This window comes from Coregonus clupeaformis, chromosome 9 (genome assembly GCF_020615455.1).
Source record: "Coregonus clupeaformis isolate EN_2021a chromosome 9, ASM2061545v1, whole genome shotgun sequence".
In the NCBI taxonomy this organism is placed as follows: Eukaryota; Metazoa; Chordata; class Actinopteri; order Salmoniformes; family Salmonidae; genus Coregonus; species Coregonus clupeaformis.
In genome coordinates this window covers 44,188,480-44,210,114 of record NC_059200.1, presented here as the reverse complement: position 1 = coordinate 44,210,114, position 21,635 = coordinate 44,188,480, and the positions used below count along the sequence as shown (strand labels likewise).

Sequence of the window (21,635 nt, the reverse complement as noted above, 5' to 3'; positions counted from 1 at the left end):
TACTATAATATTGCACACACTGAGTTTAGACGGAAGGAAAGGAGAGAGAGAGAGAGAGAGAGAGAGAGAGAGAGAGAGAGAGAGAGAGAGAGAGAGAGAGAGAGAGAGAGAGAGAGAGAGAGAGAGAGAGAGAGAGAGAGAGAGAGAGAGAGAGAGAGAGAGAGAGAGAGAGAGGGAGAGAGAGAGAGAGAGAGAGAGGGAGAGAGAGAGAGGTTGAGAGACACACCAAAAAAGGGCTGGAGTCAGAGTTGGAGTAACTGCATGCTTAACGGACGCCGTAGAGCCACAGGGAGAGAAAAGTAAGGTGGGGGGGAGAGAGAGAGACAGAGACAGAGACAGAAACAGAGAAAGAGAAAGACAGATAGACTGAAAGAGAAAAGTAAAGAAGTGGTAGAAGTGAGACAAAAACAGAAACCAAGAGAGGGGGCCAAAGGGTAAGAGAGAGAGAGACACACACATACACACACACTGTACAGCATGAAGAACGAACAAATGAGAGTGGAGTAGCGAGTGGAACAGAGCAAAGAGAGAGGGATAAAGAGAGAGAGAAAGAGGGAGGGAGGGAGAAAGAGAGTGACAGACAGGGAGGAAGAGAGAAAAAGACGGGGCACTGTAAACTACAGGAAGCCCCAGTGTCAAACAAACAAGGGACTAGAAGAGCTCCAGTCCAGAACCAGCCACCAGCCTCCAGTCTCCATTGACTTCAGGGAGTCAGGCCCTGCTCTGCTGGACAGCATGTCGGCGGACCCTGGGCCTCGTGACTCAGACCTACTGCTGTTGGAACTCCAGGCCCCAGGGCCGGTGGGACTGCAGACACTGTTGGACCTGCTAGTGGGGGTGTACCAAGAGTTCCGTTTCTCACCCCTTGCCAGGGAGAAGTACGTTGCGGGCTTCCTGCAATGGGGTCAGTCCCTTACTTACAAAGCCTTACTGTGTGTGTGTGTGTGTGTGTGTGTGTGTGTGTGTGTGTGTGTGTGTGTGTGTGTGTGTGTGTGTGTCTGTGCAATTGTGCGTGTGTGCAATTGTATGTGTTTGTGCAAATGTAACCTTGCATGGCTACTTAATGGTTTAAAACCTGCCTGTGTTTGAATTTGCTTACATGGCATGCCGAGTGGGCCGAGTTTGCACTTTTGGGATTATTTCTCCGGGTAAACTAAATTAAGCACAAAGTATTTGAAAGAAAACAATTACACAACCCTACGTATTAATTTGTACAGTGAAGCTAAAACTTTTAATTTGACTCCAGCATTTTGGATTTGTTTTAAATGAGGTGGCAGTACAGAATGTCACCTTTTATTTGAGGGTAACATACATATATATTTTACTGGTTAGAAATGAAAGCACTTTATGTATCTAGTCCCCCTATTAGAAGGTGTTATAAGTACATGGACAAATTCACTTCTATTGTATTAAATTAAGTCAAAAGTTTAGTGTTTGGTCCCATATTCCTAGCACGCAATGACTACATCAAGCTTGTGACTCTACAAACTTGTTGAATGCACTTGCAGTTTGTTTAGGTTGTGTTTTATACTATGTTGTGCCCAATAGAAATGAATGGTAAATAATGTATTGTGTCATTTTGGAGTCACTTTTATTGTAAACCAGAATATAACATGTTTCTGAACATGTCTACATTAAAGTGGATGCTACCATGATTACGGATAATCATGAATGAATCGTGAATAATAATGAGTGAGAAGGTTACAGAGGCACAAAGATTATACCCCCCCAAAAATGCTAACCTCCCCTGTTATTGGTAATGGTGGGAGGTTAGGATGTTTTGGGGGCATGATATTTGTGTATCTGTAACTTTTTGTGGGATGTGGTTTCATCTTGACATTAGACTACTTTAGAGGTCTGAAAACATTGGACAAACTTTGATTAGAAAGTTTAATGTCCCTTGAATGGACACCATTACGACTAGTTCTATGTTTATAGAGGGCAGTCAACCCCTGGTTGTGGTGAGTGCATGTGATGTGTTCCCCAGAGTAGCATACTGAGTCATGTTGTGTTCTAGTAAGGGAGGGAGAATAAAGTGTCCTTACAGTATAAGACTGCAGTGCAGACACAAGGTCATGTAAGCCAACACCCCTCTGTTAACCCTCTGCCAGCCCTCGTGAGCCCCCATGATATCTCAGCTGGTGTCAGCCTGTTAAGCCCACCAGCAGTCACACACTTGCACACACACACACACACACACACACACTAACACACACACTTTACAGTAGGAAATCACATTGCTCCCCTAGACTACTAAAACTGAGAACTGTTTTATTGAGAACATTGGCCTCACTGTTGGACATAGACTATGTGAAAAGAACTCCTCACATCTTCACACTTCTCTTTTCAACCCTTCAACCTTAATCCTCCAATTCTGTCTCTGTCTTCTCTCTCTATCTTACTGGCTTTTGTCACCCAAGACAATAACAAAGTCATACATGTATCTGTATATACAGTCAGGTCCTAAATTATTGCCACGCTTGATAATATTGAGCAAAAGATACTATGGAAGAAATACCAGTACCAGGACATTTTAGCCAAAAACCTGGTTGCCTCTGCCATGAGGCTGAAACTTGGCTCCAAGTGAATCTTTCAGCAAGACAATAACCTCAAGCACACATCAAAATCCACAAAGAAATGATTAATTGACCACAAAATCAACATTTTGCGATGGCCATCTCAGTCTCCTGACTTGAACCCCATTGAAAACCTGTGGTTTGAATTGAAGAGTGCAGTCCAAGTGCAGACAAAGGATATCAAGGATCTGGAAAGATTCTGTATGGAGGAAGGGTCTAAGATCCCTCCCAATGTGTTCTCCAATCTCATAAAACATTTTAGGAAAAAGGCTCAGTGCCGTTATCCTTGCAAGGTGAGGTATTGAAAGGTATTAAAAACAGGGGTGGCAATAATTTTGACCCCTAGCTTTTAGCGATTAGTTTTTATTACTTTTTGTTTTTGCATACAATATAGCTCAGTATTTGTATGATTTATTTTATTGTATTTTTTTCTCATTTTTATCAAGGGTGCCAATATGGACCTGACTGTATATTCTGTGATATTTCAATCAAATATATTTGTATATACTGTAACATATATGGTGAATGGTTCCACATGTCCCAGTATATACTGTACAATGTCCCTCCTCCCTCATTTGACGTAATCCCTGATTTTGGATAGCGCTCCACCACACCGCCATCACTAATCCATATCATGTCAGATCTGTGCTTAAACTTCATTTCTCCTGTGGTCTTTTGAATAAACTCTTACTGTACAGTATTTCAAAATGCTTCGTAAACATGTGATGCGACTGAGTGAGTGTGTGTGTGCACAAAATTGTGTGTACGTGCGTGTGCATGCAATTGCGCGTGTATGCATGCTTCTGTGTGTGTGCAATTTAGTCCAGTGGCCGAAGGATATCATATGTCACAGAGATGGAGGTTCCTATTTTGGTCTCAGCATGTGTCCAGTCTCGCTGAGGGATGAGTGTAGAGTGTCAGATGTGGAACGTTGACCAGTGATGCAGCAGGGTCGTGGGCTTAGTGTAGGCTGAGTGAGTTAGACCTCAGTTAATCTTTGCTTGACATAGTCAACAAGGGTCAAACAGGCATCAGAGAGTCAAGGAGCCCCTATTATCTGTCAGCAGTTTATACCTTGGAGCAGGGGTATTCAACTCTTACCCTACTAGGTCCGGTGCCTGCTGGTTTTCTGTTCTACCTGATCATTAATTGCACCCACCTGGTGTCCCAGGTCTAAATCAGTCCCTGATTAGAGGGGAACAATGACAAAACGCAGTGGAACTGGCTTCGTGGTCTACAGTTGAATTTAAGGGACGTAGAGGCTTTCTCTGTCTGGACAAACATGTCTGCGTGTGTGTATGTGTGTGTGTGGGTTGGTTGGTTCTTGTATCCTTGTGGGGACCTAAAATCCCCAAAAGTCCCTACAAAGATAGTAAATCAAGGAAAGTTCTCCCTCGTGGGGACATCCCCATGAGGATAAAGGCTATTTTAGGCTTAGGGGTTAGGTTTAGGGTTACAATTAAGGTTATGGTTAGAATTAGGGTTAGGGTAAGGGGTTAGGTTTAAGTTTAGGTTTAGGTTTAGGTTTAGGGTTAGGGTTACGAGTTAAGGTTAGGGTTAGGGTTATGGTAAAATAGGATTTTGAATGGAAATTAATTTTAGGTCCCTACGAGGATAGAATAAAATGTTATGTGTGTGTGGGTGTCTGTCTGTCTGTCTGTCTGTCTGTCTTTCTTTCTTTCTTTCTTTCTTTCTTTCTTTCTTTCTTTCTTTCTTTCTTTCTTTCTTTCTTTCTTTCTTTCTTTCTTTCTTTCTTTCTTTCTTTCTCTCTCTCACTGTGCATCTTTCTGTCTGTATCTGTGTGTGTGCCCTCTCTCTCTCTCTCTCTCTCTCTCTCTCTCTCTCTCTCTCTCTCTCGTGCTCTCTCTCTCTCCATCCCTCTCTCTCTGGGTGGGTTCTGGTCTGGTCTGGTCACTCCCTACATGGCATTCATAACAGGATGAGTTTTCGATGGGGACATGGCCAGAGTCAACATGCACAGGAACAAGCTGTGGCTCAATCACCCTCCTTTTCCGCTTTCAGACTTTTTGGACCTGAAAAATGTCGCTAACAACAAGTTCCAGTCGTGTTGACATGTAGTTCAGGAGGACTAGAACGATGCGTGTCTAAATCTGGGTTTTGTGTCTTATTAAAGTGTTATTCTTGGTTTTGCCTCCTTTTGACCTTTCAATGAAGAGACTGCATGTAACAAGGGGGAAAACATATAACATCATTGCTCCCGCTTTGAGAATGCAATGTCATGGTTGCCTACAAGTGTATTGCATGAATCATGTAACATTATATATCTTGGAATGACTATGTATCAGCAGCTACAGAGGAGCTATATGCGTACTCAACCTGGGATAGTTCCTTATCCTCTTTATGATATTAGTATTTTGCATCATTATTTGGGATTATTATGTTATCTCCCAACAAATCAGGATCTGTGTTTTATGGTGTCAATTAGAGGAGGGGGTGCGTAGATGCTGTAAAAAGTAAAGTATGCTGTGTAGATGATGTAAAAAGTCACCTAACTTACCAATATGTCACTCAACCTTATCAAGTCAGCTCCTCTACTTCTTTCAAGTTATTAAGAATCTTCATCTCCAAAAAAATGTACACAAAAACATAGCAACAGGTATGACTCCCACCCCTCCTCCCTCACACTCTCTCTTTCTCTCGCTTTCTCTCTCTGACTCGCTTTCTTTCTTTCTTTCTTTCTTTCTTTCTTTCTTTCTTTCTTTCTTTCTTTCTTTCTTTCTTTCTTTCTTTCTTTCTTTCTTTCTTTCTTTCTTTCTTTCTCTCTTTCTCTCTTTCTTTTTTCTTTCTCTCTTTCTCTCTCTATCTGTCCCTCTCTTTCCTGTCTCTGTCCTGTCTCTGTCCATCTCCCTGGAGGAAAGACATTTCCATTTACAGATGTAGGATCTTAATTTGAGCCAGTTTGCTACAGCAGGAAAGTAATCCTGCAGCAACAGGAAATGTGAATGATTATGTGTATTATAATTCATGGACTTTTCTGTAGGGGTTGATACATTTTCAATTAGGGCAAATGAAGTCTGAAATGTTAAAGTGGATATTACTCACTTTAGAAGCCTTTTTAAACCTTGAATACACTACAAGTTAGCATTTCCTGCTGTGCAGGAAAATTCTCATCAACAAGTGATACAATTAAGATCCTACATCTGTATGAGGCAATTGGACGGGTTGGCACAATTCCACCAGTAAAGGCCTGGGGTAAACAACACAGGCGGGCAGGCAGAGGAGCGGAAAGAATCTCAGCGTCACCCCCCACCCCATACCATACTTCCATCAGGGCCCTGTTCTCTGTCAACCAATGTGTGTGTGTGTGTGTGTGTGTCCCTGGGGTGTGTTTTTCTGGTGTGTGTATATGTCAGTGACTTGTAGTCAGCGTAGGCAGCATAGACAGTGCATACCCTGTGATAATCCAAAAAAATTTACGCTGCTATGAAAAGCCAAATAAAACATTTTCTTACATACAAAAAATTCTTAATTTTTTGTTATCTAATGTTTTGTCTCAATGATTCTGGTAGTTTATATGCTCAAATGTTGTTGTTGTTGTTGCTAAAACTGCATCAAAACCTCAGGAAAGGCGGCAGGATATTCATGCCATCCTTTCCATCCATTCAAATCCATTCAAATTGTTGACGCGTGCGACCATTCCTGACTCCAATCAATGTTAATGGATATGGTCAGCATAGGCGTCGCTCCTTTGCCTAGCTTGAAGTAGCTTAGTTCGTTGCATTGAGACAATTTCATATTTTTTGGCGCATGGGGTAATTGCCTAAACATATTGTGTGGGAAACCTGGGGTAAACTCTGTACATTTGGGCGTGTCTACATAATTTGGCGCTCGCATCCCTTGAACTGAACGAAGGTGAAGCTAGCTAGCTAGCAAAAACAACCTGACAAATGGACACTATACTGCACCTCAAACAATTTTCCAAGTTGGAAAAATCTAACGCGCCATTTGCAGGGTTCGAAGAGGGGAATGTCAACTATAAAGAAAGTTAAGACTAGACAGAGGCAGCATACAGGAGCTCTACAAGAAGTTACTTTATTCATGACAGGTAACCACCATCTCACTCACTGCTAGCTGTCGGACAGGCGAACAGTGAGTACTGGATTGTCCACTTGTCTGAAATGTCATTACCAATTAATACTTTTTACCCTGACTTTTACACACCTTGGACATATACATTTGCTTTGTGGATGTAATGGAAATGGGGCTTCTCTCGCCACTAAAGGAGGATTCTGCTTTCTGACCAGTTGGATGCCCTAATGGATGCCTACATGTGTGCTGCGTGGGAGAACTGTGCTACCAGCTACTGTTTGTGTGTGTGTGTGTGTAACTTTTTGTGTCATTGTGAAAATGGAACCAAAGGAGGCCTTGGGGATGTGTCTCTCACACCACCATGGGCCTGCTGTGTGCATGCAGAATACAATAATAGCAGAGCCATGTCCGTGACTTCTACAATGCCGTCACCGAGAGGTTCACCCTGAAGGACAGATTCATGGACTTAATTTGCAAGTAAAGGTAGGCCTAAATTGATTTTCCTAGGCTACTGTTGAATGAACATGGGAATAGACAACATCCCTTTGATGCATTTGATATATCAAGCTAGAATTTCATTTTGATGAGACACTTTTGTGACGTTTTTAACAGCATTTTTCAGTCATTTTGATTGTTGATGTGGACATTTAATTTGAACCTTATTTATTATATACAGTATGTGTGTGTAATAACATTTTACATAATAATATTATTGGGTGTGTGTGTTTGTGCGCGCTGTACGTGGTGCATTGGAAGAATTGTTAAATCCATTGTGAATGGAGCTTGCTTTGCAAACTATTCGGATGAAATGTGTCCATATATTGGTCTTTTAGTGCCATATATTTGGTTGTAACTGTGGATGCTACATTGGTCTATGGCGGAGCTGAGTTGAGCAGTGTGTCATTTTGTTGGATGATATGAAATATGCCGCCATTAGAGACTATCACTTGTGTACCTTTGCTACATTGGTATTTACATTGGTTGGAAATTGTTTGTCAATTTTGGAGCTATCTGTTGTATGGTTAACTTGGGCTTCATCAAGGTTTATTTGTGAGTAAATCTGGCTTTGATAATAGCCAGTGCCTACCCAGCCATCGACCTCACCGCATGTCACTGATGTATATGTGTGTGGAGGGGGATAAAGCTGGTCAGGATGGGTGGAAATCGAGAATGATTATTTCTGACCTCATATCCTCTCCTGTGGCATTACAATCATCATCTCTCATAAACCAAGCATGTCCTGCTGACAGGGACACATTCTCTGACACTCCAGAGTGAAGTTTCCCATAGGTACAGATCTAAGATCAGCTTCCTCTCCCCCAATCTTAACCTTAACCGTTATTGCAGAAACTGACCTAAGATCAGCATCCAGGGGATACTTCACCCATAGCCATTCTCTGAGAGGTAGCTAGAGGCTATTGGGTTCCTACACTGTGATTGATGAGCTTGCCTGGCACAATGGAACCATTGGCACAATGGAACATTTGCAAACACGGCCCATCCGGCACTCCAGGCTGGCTAAATCAAATGCTCAAAGGATTTGAAAGATTTGAACCCAGGTCTGGTGGGTTCATAATGTTGGGCTATTAGTATGGGTAGAAACTCTATCATTGACCACATTTACATTTACATGCACACCAGTATCTTGTTATTATATCCCGTTTACAATAACACTAATAAGCTCCTATCCCGGTTTTGAGAAACCCGAATAAGATGCCTGGGATATTCAGATCTTAGACGGGATACTGTGGCATAGTATCACCTTTGAGGTTCAGATGGGAACAGTAGTAGTTGGAATAATAACTGCCCACTGGTCACAACTGCTTGAATCAACGCTGTATCAATGTAATTTCAACGTAATTTCAACCACAAGATTGTGTCATCATTGAAATGAATTCTCAACATAGCAAAACCTTGTATAAAATATGTTGAATTTGTACCTTTGAAACAATGTCAGATCTTCAACGTTATATCCACTATCAGAAGAAAATAAAAACAATAGGCTGGGCAGCACCTCCTAGAGTAGGGATCATCAACTAGATTCAGCGGTGGGACGATTTGTTCTTGAGCGGATGGTCGGGGAGTAAGAACATAATTAAGCAATAAGGCCCGAGGGGGTGTGGTATATGGCCAATATACCACGGCTAAGGGCTGTTCTTAGCCTTAGCCGTGGTATATTGGCCATATACCACAAACCCCTGAGGTGCCTTATTGCTATTATAAAGTGGTTACTAACGTAATTACTAATTCAATATAACTTTTGCAATACAGTAAATAGCCTATTAAATTGTTGACAAGTTAACAAAGATATGTTCAATTCACGTCTCCAACTAAACCAAAAATAAAAGTTAAAGAATAGGATTAAGTCAGCGGCTCAGATGAAACTATCCAAGCATTACATACAGTGCATTCAGAAAGTATTCAGACCCCTTGACTTTTTCCACATTTTTGTTATATTTACATAAGTATTCAGACCCTTTGCTGTGAGACTCGAAATTGAGCTCAGGTGCATCCTGTTTAGATTGAACATCCTTGAGATGTTTCTACGACTTGGTGTCCACCTGTGGTAAATTCAATTGATTGGACATGATTTGGAAAGGCACACACCTGTCTATATATGGTCCCACAGTTGACAGTGCATGTCAGAGCAAGAACCAAGCCATGAGGTTGAAGGAATTGTCCGTAGGGCTCCGAGACAGGATTGTGTCAAGGCACAGATCTGGGGAAGGGTACCAAACAATTTCTGCAGCATTGAAGGTCCCCAAGAACACAGTGGCCTCCATCATTCTTAAATGGAAGAAGTTTGGAACCACCAATACTCTTCCTAGAGCTGGCCGTCCAGCCAAACTGAGCAATCGGGGGAGAAGGGCCTTGGTCAGGGCAGTGACCAAGAACCCGATGATCACTCTGACTGAGCTCCAGAGTTCCTCTGTGGAGATGGGAGAACCTTGCAGAAGAACAACCATCTCTGAAGCACTCCTCCAATCAGGCCTTTATGGTAGAGTGGCAAGACGGAAGCCACTTCTCAGTAAAAGGCACATGACAGCCTGCTTGGAGTTTGCCGACAGGCATCTAAAGGACTCTCAGACCATGAGAAACAAGATTCTCTGGTCTGATGAAACCAAGATTGAACTCTTTGGCCTGAATGCCAAGTGTCACGTCTGGAGGAAACCTGGCACCATCCCTACGGTGAAGCATGGTGGTGTCAGCATCATGCTGTGGGGATGGGTCGGCAGGTAACTTAGTGGTTAAGAGCGTTGTGCCAGTAACCGAAAGGTCGCTGGTTCTAATCCCCGAGCCGACTAGGTGAAAAATCTGTCGATGTGCCCTTGAGCAAGGCACTTAACCCTAATTGCTCCTGTAAGTTGCTCTGGATAAGAGCGTCTGCTAAATGACAAAAAAAAAAGAGCAAAGTACAGAGAGATCCTTGATGAAAACCTGCTCCAGAGAGCTCAGGACCTCAGACTGGGGCGAAGGTTCACCTTCCAACAGAACAACGACCCTAAGCACACAGCCAAGACAACACAGGAGTGGCTTCGGGACAAGGCAATGAATGTCCTTGATTGGCCCAGCCAGAGCCCGGACATGAACCTGATCGAACATCTCTGGAGAGACCTGAAAATAGCGACGCTCCCCATCCAACCTGACAGAGCTTGAGAAGAATGGGAGAAACTCCCCAAATACAGGTGTGCCAAGCTTGTAGCATCATACCCAATAAGACTCGAGGCTGTAATCACTGCCAAAGGTGCTTCAACAAAGTACTGAGTAAAGGGTCTGAATACTTATGTAAATGTTTTTTTGTATACATTTGTAAAAGGAAATTCACAACCCATTTAACAAACATTTTCTAAAACAAAACAGGCTATGTAGACAGACTCCTGGATCTCCTCTTCAACGAGGTCCCCCTTGATCCAGCGTCATATGTGGGGAAGCTGTGCGAGCTGTCCATCCCAGGACCCCTGTCTGCCCAGTGTGAGAGGCCTGGAGGAGGCCATAGCTGGATTTGTCTCCCGTTTCAATCTTGGGGTTGACTGAAGCCTGCTTGATTGAAATGAGACTGCAACCAACTACAAATAAAATAAAATAAAATAAAATTGTATTTGTCACATACACGTGTTTAGCAGATGTTATAGCGGGTGTAGCGAAATGCTTGTGCTTCTAGCTCCGACAGTGCAGGAATATCTAACAATTTCACAACATATACCCAATATACACAAAACTAGTAAGGAATGGGATTTAAGAATATATACATATATGGACAAGCAATGACAGAGCGGCATGGACTAAGATACAAAAGAATATTATAGAATATAATGCAATATATACAAATGAGATGAGTAGTGCAAGATATGTAAACATTATTAAAGTGACTAGTGTTCCATTTCTTAAAGTGGCCAGTGATTTCAATAGGCAGCAGCAGCCTCTAATGTGCTAGTGATGGCTATTTAACAGTCTGATGGCCTTGAGATAGAAGCTGTTTTTCATTCTCTCGGTCCCAGCTTTGATGCACCTGTACTGACCTCGCCTTCTGGATGATAGCGGGGTGAACAGGCAGTGGCTCGGGTGGTTGATGTCCTTGATGATCTTTTTGGCCTTCCTGTGACATCAGGTGTTGTATGTGTCTTGGAGGGCGGGTAGTTTGCCCCCGGTAATGCGTTCGGCAGACCGCACCACCCTCTGGAGAGCCCTGCAGTTGTGGGCGGTGCAGTTGCCGTACCAGGTGGTGATACAGCCCGACAGGATGCTCTCAATTGTGCATCTGTAAAAGTTTGTGAGGGTTTTAGGTGCTAAGCCAAATTTCTTCAGCCTCCTGAGGTTGAAGAGGCTCTGTTGCGCCTTCTTCACCACACTGTCTGCGTGGGTGGACCATTTCAGTTTGTCGGTGATGTGTACGCCAAGGAACTTGAAGCTTTCCACCTTCTCCACTGCGGTCCCGTCGATGTGGATAGGGGGGTGCACCCTCTGCTGTTTCCTGAAGTCCACAATCATCTCCTTTGTTTTGTTGATGTTGAGTGAGAGGATATTTTCCTGGCACCACACTCCCAGAGCCCTCACCTCCTCCCTGTAGGTGGTCTCATCATTGTTGGTAGTCAAGCCTACTACTGTTGTGTCGTCTGCAAACTTGATGATTGAGTTGGAGGCGTGCTTGGCCATGCAGTCATGGGTGAACAGGGAGTATAGGAGGGGGCTGAGCACGCACCCTTGTGGGGCCCAAGTGTTGAGGATCAGCGAAGTGGAGATGTTGTTTCCTACCTTCACCACCTGGGGGCGGCCCGTCAGGAAGTCCAGGACCCAGTTGCACAGGGCGGGGTTCAGACCCAGGGCCTCGAGCTTAATGCTGAGCTATAGTCAATGAACAGCATTCTTACATAGGTATTCCTCTTGTCCAGATGGGATAGGGCAGTGTGCAGTGTGCAGTGTGATGGCGATTGCATGGATCTATTGGGGCGGTAAGCAAATTGAAGTGGGTCTAGGGTGACGGGTAAGGTAGAGGTGATATGATCCTTGAATAGTCCCTCAAAGCATGATGACAGAGGTGAGTGTCACAGGGCGATAGTCATTTAGTTCAGTTACAATCTCTGTAGTTGGTTGCATTTCCTAAAGCCTAAGTAATTCACTTTATATATATTTTCAAGCATTCGGACGGGAGATGAGTGTTACAAATTGTTCAAATCACTCTAGGGCGGCCTGGTGACTATATTAGGCTTATGGCTCTAATGATCTTTTATGTCAAATGATGTTTCACCATTATTTCTCACCTTTATTTCTCATGATTGTTCATGTTGATCAATATTTTGTTTGTAGCTCCGTTGGTAGAGCATGGCGCTTGCAACGCCAGGGTTGTGGGTTCGATTCCCACGGGGGGCCAGTATGAGAAAAACAAACATGTATGCACTCACTAACTGTAAGTCGCTCTGGATAAGAGCATCTGCTAAATGACTAACATGTAAAAAATGTAAAAATAAATGTCTGATCAGTACATACAATTCGGAACATATTGTATGCTGTTTCCATGTACATTCCCTTATGTCTAAGCTTCTAAGGTAACTCAGGCTTGACAAATTCTTGTGAAGAAGTGTATCAGTGAAGTGTATTAGTTACAAAATAATAGAAATGTAATTGTGTATTGCTGCTGTTTGTCTGTTATGGGTGATGTTTTGGTCATTCAAATGCTATTTTTACTTGAAAATACGATGACTGTGCATGACCTTTAGGTCATCGAAATTTAGAGCTATTGGACATTTTACATATTGTCCATTTACTGATGGTCCCTAACTTGCCCAATAGGGATATCCAAAGTGAAACAAATTTACCACGGGCATTACGATCGGGTTGCGTACAGCTACACTCCAAATTGAAGATTACGGGTGTGCTGCCAGCTGTGGGCATGTGGGCAGGATTTAAATAAACCAATCTTCATTTACATTGTGACATACTCAGGTACAAAACTCAGTTTTGGATGAGACTGACTTAATGACTAAAATTATCCTATTTACACTTTGTAGTCAATTTTGACAGTATAATAAATGTTTCTGACTCATATCGATGGCACATAGGCTGTTTTCTAAATGAGTAGTTGTTTTTTAGGGGCAGTTGCTCTTATAATATATGATATGAGCTATTATCCAGAATACTGTACGCATGTAAACATGGTCACTGGTCCAAAGACAGTGAACAACCTGTGAATGACTTCTATGAAATCTTATCAGAAACTCTGTGGAGTGTTTCCAAAATGGGGCTTTGAAAACCACTGGAGGATTGTGACCACTTCCTATTGATTATGGCTGGGTTTTAGAAATTGCCTTGTTCATCTGGAGGGTCGCAAGAAATGTGTTGAGGGCTGCATAATTACTTTTTTGGATAGGTCACAGCACGCAAAGTCTTGCAATGCACTGTTCTAGGGTGTTCCAAAGCATTGATATGGGCTAAAGAGATTATGGTTTGGTACAGCCTCAAGATGGCTGCCCATATTATTGGTATAGGTCCAGATGTAAATCCTGGACAGATTCCCCAAATCGACAGTCACATGTCAGTCACAGCAGCCGCTGTGCACTAGTACATCGCTCCATTTTAATAGTCTATAAAGTAAGTGTATGATTGCATCCCAAATGGCCCACTTTTCCCTTTTTTAACAATTATTTATTAGTTTTTCTTGCATATCCTAGACAATTACATTTATAGATATAAATATGTACAGTTCAGTAGGGGGAAAACAAACAAAATGTCAAAACACAAAAACAAAAACAACACCATACAACTGAAAAAGGACAAAACAAAATAGATTAAAGACAAATAGTTATCAGTTTTTCCAAATTAAAACGATCTATTCAAATGTCATTATCAACGGCTACCAACCCATAGCCACATAGGAAAACTGAGAAAAAAACAGAGCAGGGCAAAGCTGTCTCACATTGTTGTTAAATTAGATCTTGCAAGTGAGAGATAGCATGTGACCAATTGATCAGAGTTTCCGGCTTAGCCCTACGCAGTCTGACAGTGGATCTTTCCAGCTGCACATTGTCCAAGTACATAGGCAACCAACATCTGCAAAGGGCAATACACGGTTCAAACCAACTCCTTAGAATAGTTTTTTTGCCTGCTGTTGATGCAGCCATAACAATCCGCCTCTCTTGATTAGATAACGAAATGCTAGGGCTACAACCCAGCAGGAGGAGGGATGAGCAAGCAGGTAGGTTCCTGCCAAGAATACCATTTAAAACACAAACAACATGAACCCAAAGAGACTTTACCGGTACACAACTCCAAAACATGTGCATGCAGTATAATTGCCCACCTCAGATTGGGTGCATTTATTACAAAAATCCCTATCCACAAACTTTGTTTTGAACCTTTGCTCTGGGGTTAAATAAAACCTTTGAGCAAATTTGAAATGAATGAGTTGATGGGCAAGGCTTTTAGAAGAGGCAAGAATATTGCCCCATATCGTGGTTCAAACCCTGCACTTTGTAGGTCCTTCTCCCAGATCGATAACAGGTAGATGTTTTATATTATGAGTCATTAGCCTATCACATAGTGAAGACACCATTCCGGCTTTCCCTGGACATTAAAGTTTGGTTTAGTATCCCATGGTACACCGTAAGTTTTCAACGCTGTACGCAGTCTGAGATTTAAAAACCCCCCAGGAAGAACCAGGGAGAGAATATGACTCTTTCAGATCTTGAAAGGAACGAAGCCCTTGCAGGTTGAAGATATCCTTCAAAACATGAATTCCTTGTTTAGACCAAGGAGGGAATGTAAAGGGCACAGAGGCAGATCAAATAAAATTGTTATTCCAAATAGGAGATAACTCATGAAAATTGCAAGTTGGGCCCAGATAATTATTGATTTGGTACCAAACAATAGATCCCATAAAGATGAGGCAGTTTTTTGCTTTATCCCAGAAGAAGGAAGGCCCTGAATTCTAATTTGGTGAGACTTGGCCTCCTCTATTTTCTGCCAAGGCACATCAGATGAAGAGTCAAGCCAAATACTTAGTGACCTCAGGTGAAATGCCCAATAATAGAGTTTAAAGTTGGGTAAAGAGAGCCCTCCAAACTTTGTTGGACTTTGTAAGGTGGAGAGACTAAATCTAGGACGTTTCCCATTCCAAATAATATTTCTCACCAAGATATCTATGTCCCTAAAAAACTAGGCTGGGGGTGGAAGAGGAAGCATTGAAAACAGGAAATGAATACGGGGGAGGACATTCATTTTAATAACCGGAACTCTCCCATAAAGAGTAACATGAAGTGGAGACCATCTACTTACATATTTTTTTATTTGTTTTATGTTGCTACGAAATTCTCATTAATCATGAGTTGCAAATTAGATCAAATTTGAATGCTCAGGTATGTAAATCCCTTATTTTCTAAAGTGATAGGTAAAGAGGGTAAAGTAACTTGTTTAGCTGTGGGGTTTAGAGGTATTAAGATAGACTTGGACCAGTTAATATTGTAGCCAGAGAAAGAGCCGAATTCTTTAAAGAGGTCAAGCACGTGTGGTATAGAATTAGAGATATCGTACAAATACAGTAAGATGTCATCAGCATACAGGGAGATATGGTGGACTGTTTCTTTGATTTTAATAGGTAAAATATTTATATTTTAATGGCCTGGGCTAGCGGTTCTAATGACAGGTCAAATAGGCCGGGACTCAGAGAACAACCCTGTCTTGTAGATCTTTGTAGGACAAACTCTGTGGCAGAGGGATGGTCAGTCTGAACACGGGCAGTGGGACCTGTATATAGGGTGTGGACCATACTAATACATTATGATAAGTTACAAAGAAGCATGCACCCAATAAGCATGCACCCATTAAGAAAATGACTGTAAAAACTGTGAAATCCCTGTGGATTGATGAGGAATTGCAAAATTGTATGGTTGAGAGGGATGAGGCAAAAGGAATGGCAAATAAGTCTGGCTGCACAACCGAATGGCAAACATACTGTAAATTGAGAAATCATGTGACTAAACTGAATAAAATAATAAGAAACTGCACTATGAAACAAAGATAATTTACATAGGAATGATAGTAAAAAGCTTTGGAGCACCTTCAATTACATTTTGGGAAAAAGGGCAAAATTAGATTTTAAAAACAGATAAAAGTACACCTTATGTAACAGCGGGGCCTGTGAAGCAACACAAACATAGGCACAGACACATGCGTACATACACATGATAACATACGCACTATACACACACGTACACATGGATTTTGTGTTGTAGATATGTGGTAGTGGAGTAGGGGCCTGAGGGCACACACTTAGTGTGTTGTGAAATAACTGCCTTAATTTTGCCAGACCCCAGGAAGAGTAGCTGCTGCTTGGCAACAGCTAATGGGGATCCATAATAAAAACAAAATACAATTCAATGACCCGAAGGCGAAACATTCCAAAACAGCCCATAAATACTCCCATTCCACACGGTCAAACGCCTTCTCTGCATTTAATGAGTAGACAGCGCAAGCCTGTTGTTGAGAGGCGTTGGAGTCTATAATATGAAATATGCGGTGTATGTTGTTTCAGGCTAACTGACCCTTTATGAATCCTGATTGTTCAGGATTAACCAAGGTCTTTTTGACAAGACCTTCGCAAGAGTTTAAAATTGCAGTTCAAAATTGATAAGGGCCTGTAGCTTGAATATTCAAGAGAATCCTTGCCACCTTTCAAAAGCAAGGATATACAGTGGGGGGAAAAAAGTATTTAGTCAGCCACCAATTGTGCAAGTTCTTCCACTTAAAAAGATGAGAGAGGCCTGTAATTTTCATCATAGGTACACGTCAACAGAAAATCACATTGTAGGATTTTTAATGAATTTATTTGCAAATTATGGTGGAAAATAAGTATTTGGTCAATAACAAAAGTTTCTCAATACTTTGTTATATACCCTTTGTTGGCAATGACACAGGTCAAACGTTTTCTGTAAGTCTTCACAAGGTTTTCACACACTGTTGCTGGTATTTTGGCCCATTCCTCCATGCAGATCTCCTCTAGAGCAGTGATGTTTTGGGGCTGTCGCTGAGCAACACAGACTTTCAACTCCCTCCAAAGATTTTCTATGGGGTTGAGATCTGGAGACTGGCTAGGCCACTCCAGGACCTTGAAATGCTTCTTACGAAGCCACTCTTTCATTGCCCGGGCGGTGTGTTTGGGATCATTGTCATGCTGAAAGACCCAGCCACGTTTCATCTTCAATGCCCTTGCTGATGGAAGGAGGTTTTCACTCAAAATCTCACAATACATGGCCCCATTCATTCTTTCCTTTACACGGATCAGTCGTCCTGGTCCCTTTGCAGAAAAACAGCCCCAAAGCATGATGTTTCCACCCCAATGCTTCACAGTAGGTATGGTGTTCTTTGGATGCAACTCAGCATTCTTTGTCCTCCAAACACGACGAGTTGAGTTTTTACCAAAAGTTATATTTTGGTTTCATCTGACCATATGACATTCTCCCAATCCTCTTCTGGATCATCCAAATGCACTCTAGCAAACTTCAGATGGGCCTGGACATGTACTGGCTTAAGCAGGGGGACACGTCTGGCACTGCAGGATTTGAGTCCCTGGCGGCGTAGTGTGTTACTGATGGTAGGCTTTGTTACTTTGGTCCCAGCTCTCTGCAGGTCATTCACTAGGTCCCCCCGAGTGGTTCTGGGATTTTTGCTCACCGTTCTTGTGATCATTTTGACCCCACGGGGTGAGATCTTGCGTGGAGCCCCAGATCAAGGGAGATTATCAGTGGTCTTGTATGTCTTCCATTTCCTAATAATTGCTCCCACAGTTGATTTCTTCAAACCAAGCTGCTTACCTATTGCAGATTCAGTCTTCCCAGCCTGGTGCTATGATTCATTTGGGAGGGAAGGGTACAAAGTTCACCGTTATTGTTCATAACGACAGAAACAGATGACAAATGTTCAGTTTGCTTCAATTTTATTGCCAAGTGCCTACTCGGTCTATCCGCATTCTCATAGACATTCTGTCTCGCTTTCAAATGAATAAATTCAGCCCTAGAACTAGTCACCATCGTATGCTCAATTTTAAATGCGGTGAGTTCTCTCTGCCCATCTTCAGTATAGTTAGACTTTTGCATCAACTCTAGATGGGCTATTTCTCGCTCTAATTAAGAAATCTGAAGGTTGCGTTTTTTATTCTGATGTGAAAAGGAAGCACATATTCCTCTAATGCAACACTTTGTTACTTCACATAATGTATGTGGGTCTACCCATGGTTGTGCATTAACCTGTAAGAAATCCTTAATCCTTAATGCCTGCAAAAATTCCTTAACCTGCAAAAGAAAAACATTAAAACGCCATCATCTCAAAATAAATAATAATCAGTAATGGAGAATGGTCAGAGAACAGCATAGGTAAAATATCTGCATGGGATATACATTTCAGAAAAACAGGGGAGGTTAAAAAAAAATCTATTTGTGAAAAAGATTTATGACCAAGAGAAAATAATGTGTAGTCTCTAATACTAAGATTTCTTAGGCGCCAGGTATCCACAATGTTCGAGTCATCTACAAAGCTCTTAATATAATTTGAAGATGCCCTGCATGCTAAGATATTAGCACTGGTAGTATCAATAGTAGGATCTAGAGTCAAATAAAAATCTCCCCCAAGAATGGTCACGGAATCTGGGAAGTCTAACAATTTAAGCTTCAGGTTGTCATGGATCCCCCCGGTACTGCTGCTCGTTCCGTTCACCAGCTCCGGAGGTCTTCGTCATCGGTCTTCTAGGCGTCACTGACCTGGATCACTATCACCAACCCCGGACTGTCTTGTCTCATTACGCACACCTGGATCCCATTTCCCCTTATTAGCATGTGTATATATGTGCCCTCTGTTCCCCATTGTCCTTGTCGATTATTGTCCCATGTCCATTGGTCTCGTGAGTACTGTGTATTGTGTTCTTGTTATTACGGGTCTCATCCTGTGTATTGTTTAGAGGTTTACACCTCGCTCTTATGTTTGTGTTACATCCCTGTGTTATATATACAGTATATGTGTTTGTTTTGGGCTTCGTCCCTGTCTTTTTTCATGACGTACCTTGTGTTGGGTGGAGTTATAAAAAACCCTAATACGTATTCCTGCGCCTGTCTTCTAATCATTATACAATGTGACACAGGTCTTAAAAAAACGATTTATCAAAAGCATTTGGTGCATAAATGGAAACATAATTTAGTTATTAATTGATACAGAGGCATAACAATAGTGTCCTTCAGTGTCTCCCCCAGAGACCCCCACCTTCATATTAAGTTTCCTCTTAATTACAATCATAACACCCTAAGTTTTGCATGGGGCAAAAGAGTAGGCTATTGTCTTATCAAATTTGTTCTAACATCTATTGATATCAGTGGCTTTCAAATGGGTCTCCTGTAGGAAGGCAAAATCTATATTTTTACGTCGTAAATACTCTAAACACCTAATTCTCTTGATAGGGCAGTTCAAGCCTCGAACATTTAAAGTTAAGAGGTTAAGACTACCCATGAGTTGGCCTGAGATGTAAATATATCGAAGAGCCTGATATTTGAAAACACTTTGCACAGAGTTGAGATAGGAATATTGTTCAGACAAACACATAAAATAAAAACATAACATAAAACCCCAAATTGATCGTGCAGTCTAAAATTGTGAATGCACACATATTCTATAGTGTTTAAAGTAAAATAAACATAACCAACAGAAGAAACAAAATAGAAAAGGCCAGTATGCCGAGGGACAAAAAGGTTTACCCCCGAGAGGCGCCGTCCGGTAGACCTGAGTTGGGAGTCCCTTGGATGCTATCACAATATGGGGACGCCAACCAAACCTTATATTTAAATAAATAAAAAGCTTCTAGTGTTCTTCTATATCAGATAAACATAAATCCACTGCAGAGAGAAAATGCTACATTCAAAGTATAAACGTGCACTAATGCATTACTTTTGACCAGAGCCCTATGGGCCCCAGTGCATTCGGAAAGTATTCAGACCCCTTGACTTTTTCCACATTTTGTTACGTTACACCCTTATTCTAAAATTGATTACAATTGATACACACAATACCCCATAATGACAAAGCAAAAACTGGTTTTTAGACATTTTTGCAAATGTATTACAAATATAAAACTGAAATATGACATTTACATAAGTATTCAGACCCTTTACTCAGTACTTTGTTGAAGCACCTTTGGCAGCGAATACAGCCTCGAGTCTTCTTGGGTATGACGCTACAAGCTTGGCACACCTGTATTTGGGGAGTTTCTCCCATTCTTCTCTGCAGATCCTCTCAAGCTCTGAGGTTGGATGGGAGCGTCGCTGCACAGCTATTTCCAGGTCTCTCCAGAGATGTTCGATCGGGTTCAAGTCCGGGCTCTGGCTGGGCCACTCAAGGACATTCAGAGACTTGTCCCAAAGCCACTCCTGCTTTGCCTTGGCTGTGTGCTTAGGGTCATTGTTCTTTTGGAAGGTGAACCTTCGCCCCAGTCTGAGGTCCTGAGTGCTCTGGAGTAGGTTTTCATCAAGGATCTCTCTGTACTTTGCGCTGTACATCTTTGCCTCGATCCTGATTAGTCTCCCAGCTCTAGGAAGAGTCTGGGTGATTCCAAACTTCTTCCATTTAAGAATGATGGAGGCCACTGTGTTCTTGGGGACCTTCAATGCTTGTGGATCTGTGCCTCGACACAATCCTGTCTCGGAGCCCGACGGACAATTCCTTCGACCTCATGGCTTGGTTTTTGCTCTGACATGCGTTGTCAACTGTGGGACCTTATATAGACAAGTCTGTTCCTTTCCAAATCATGTCCAATCAATTGAATTTACCACAGGTGGACTCCAATCAAGTTGTAGAAATATCTCAAGGATGATCAATGGATACAATTTTGAGTCATTGCAAACAGTCTGAATACATATGTAAATAAGGTATCTGTTTTTAATTTTTAATACATTTTCTAAAAACCTGTTTTCACTTTGTCATTCAAATCAAATCAAATCAAATTGTATTTGTCACATGCACCGAATTCAACAGGTGAAACGCTTACTTACAAGCCCTTAACCAACAATGCAGTTCAACAAATAGAGTTAAGAAAATACTCAAAAAATGTTACACAATAAAATAACAATAATGAGGCTATATACAGGGGGTACCGGTACCGAGTCAATGTGTCAAGGTAATTTGTACACCGCCTAGTATAGAGGTCCTGGATGGCAGGAAGCTTGGCCCCAGTGATATACTGGGCTGTACGCACTACCCTCTGTAGCGCCTTACGGTTGGATGCCGAGCAGTTGCCATACCAGGTGGTGATGCAACCGGTCAGGATCCTCTCGATGGTGCAGCTGTAGAATTTTTTGAGGATCTGGGGACCCATGCCAAATCTTTTCAGTCTCCTGAGGGGGAAAAGGTGTTGTCATGCCCTCTTCACTACTGTTTTTGTGTGTTTGGACCATGATAGTTTGTTGGTGATGTGGACACCAAGGAACTTGCAACTCTTGACCCGCTCCACTACAGCCCCGTCGATGTTAATGGGGGCCTGTT

At 42.0% G+C, this 21,635-nt stretch overlaps 1 protein-coding gene across 3 annotated transcripts in view; it reads left to right on the top strand.

The window, feature by feature from the left end:
* The first annotated feature begins 235 nt into the window (after positions 1-235).
* Positions 236-21,635, top strand: part of LOC121573990 (myotonin-protein kinase) — a 51,227-nt gene continuing 29,827 nt past the window's right edge. For all 3 annotated transcript variants that reach the window (XM_041886437.2, XM_041886436.2, XM_041886438.2), the window contains exon 1: positions 236-904. In XM_041886437.2, the coding sequence (XP_041742371.2) occupies positions 736-904 (169 nt within the window). In that variant the 5' untranslated portion in view covers positions 236-735. The remainder of the gene's footprint in view (positions 905-21,635) is intronic.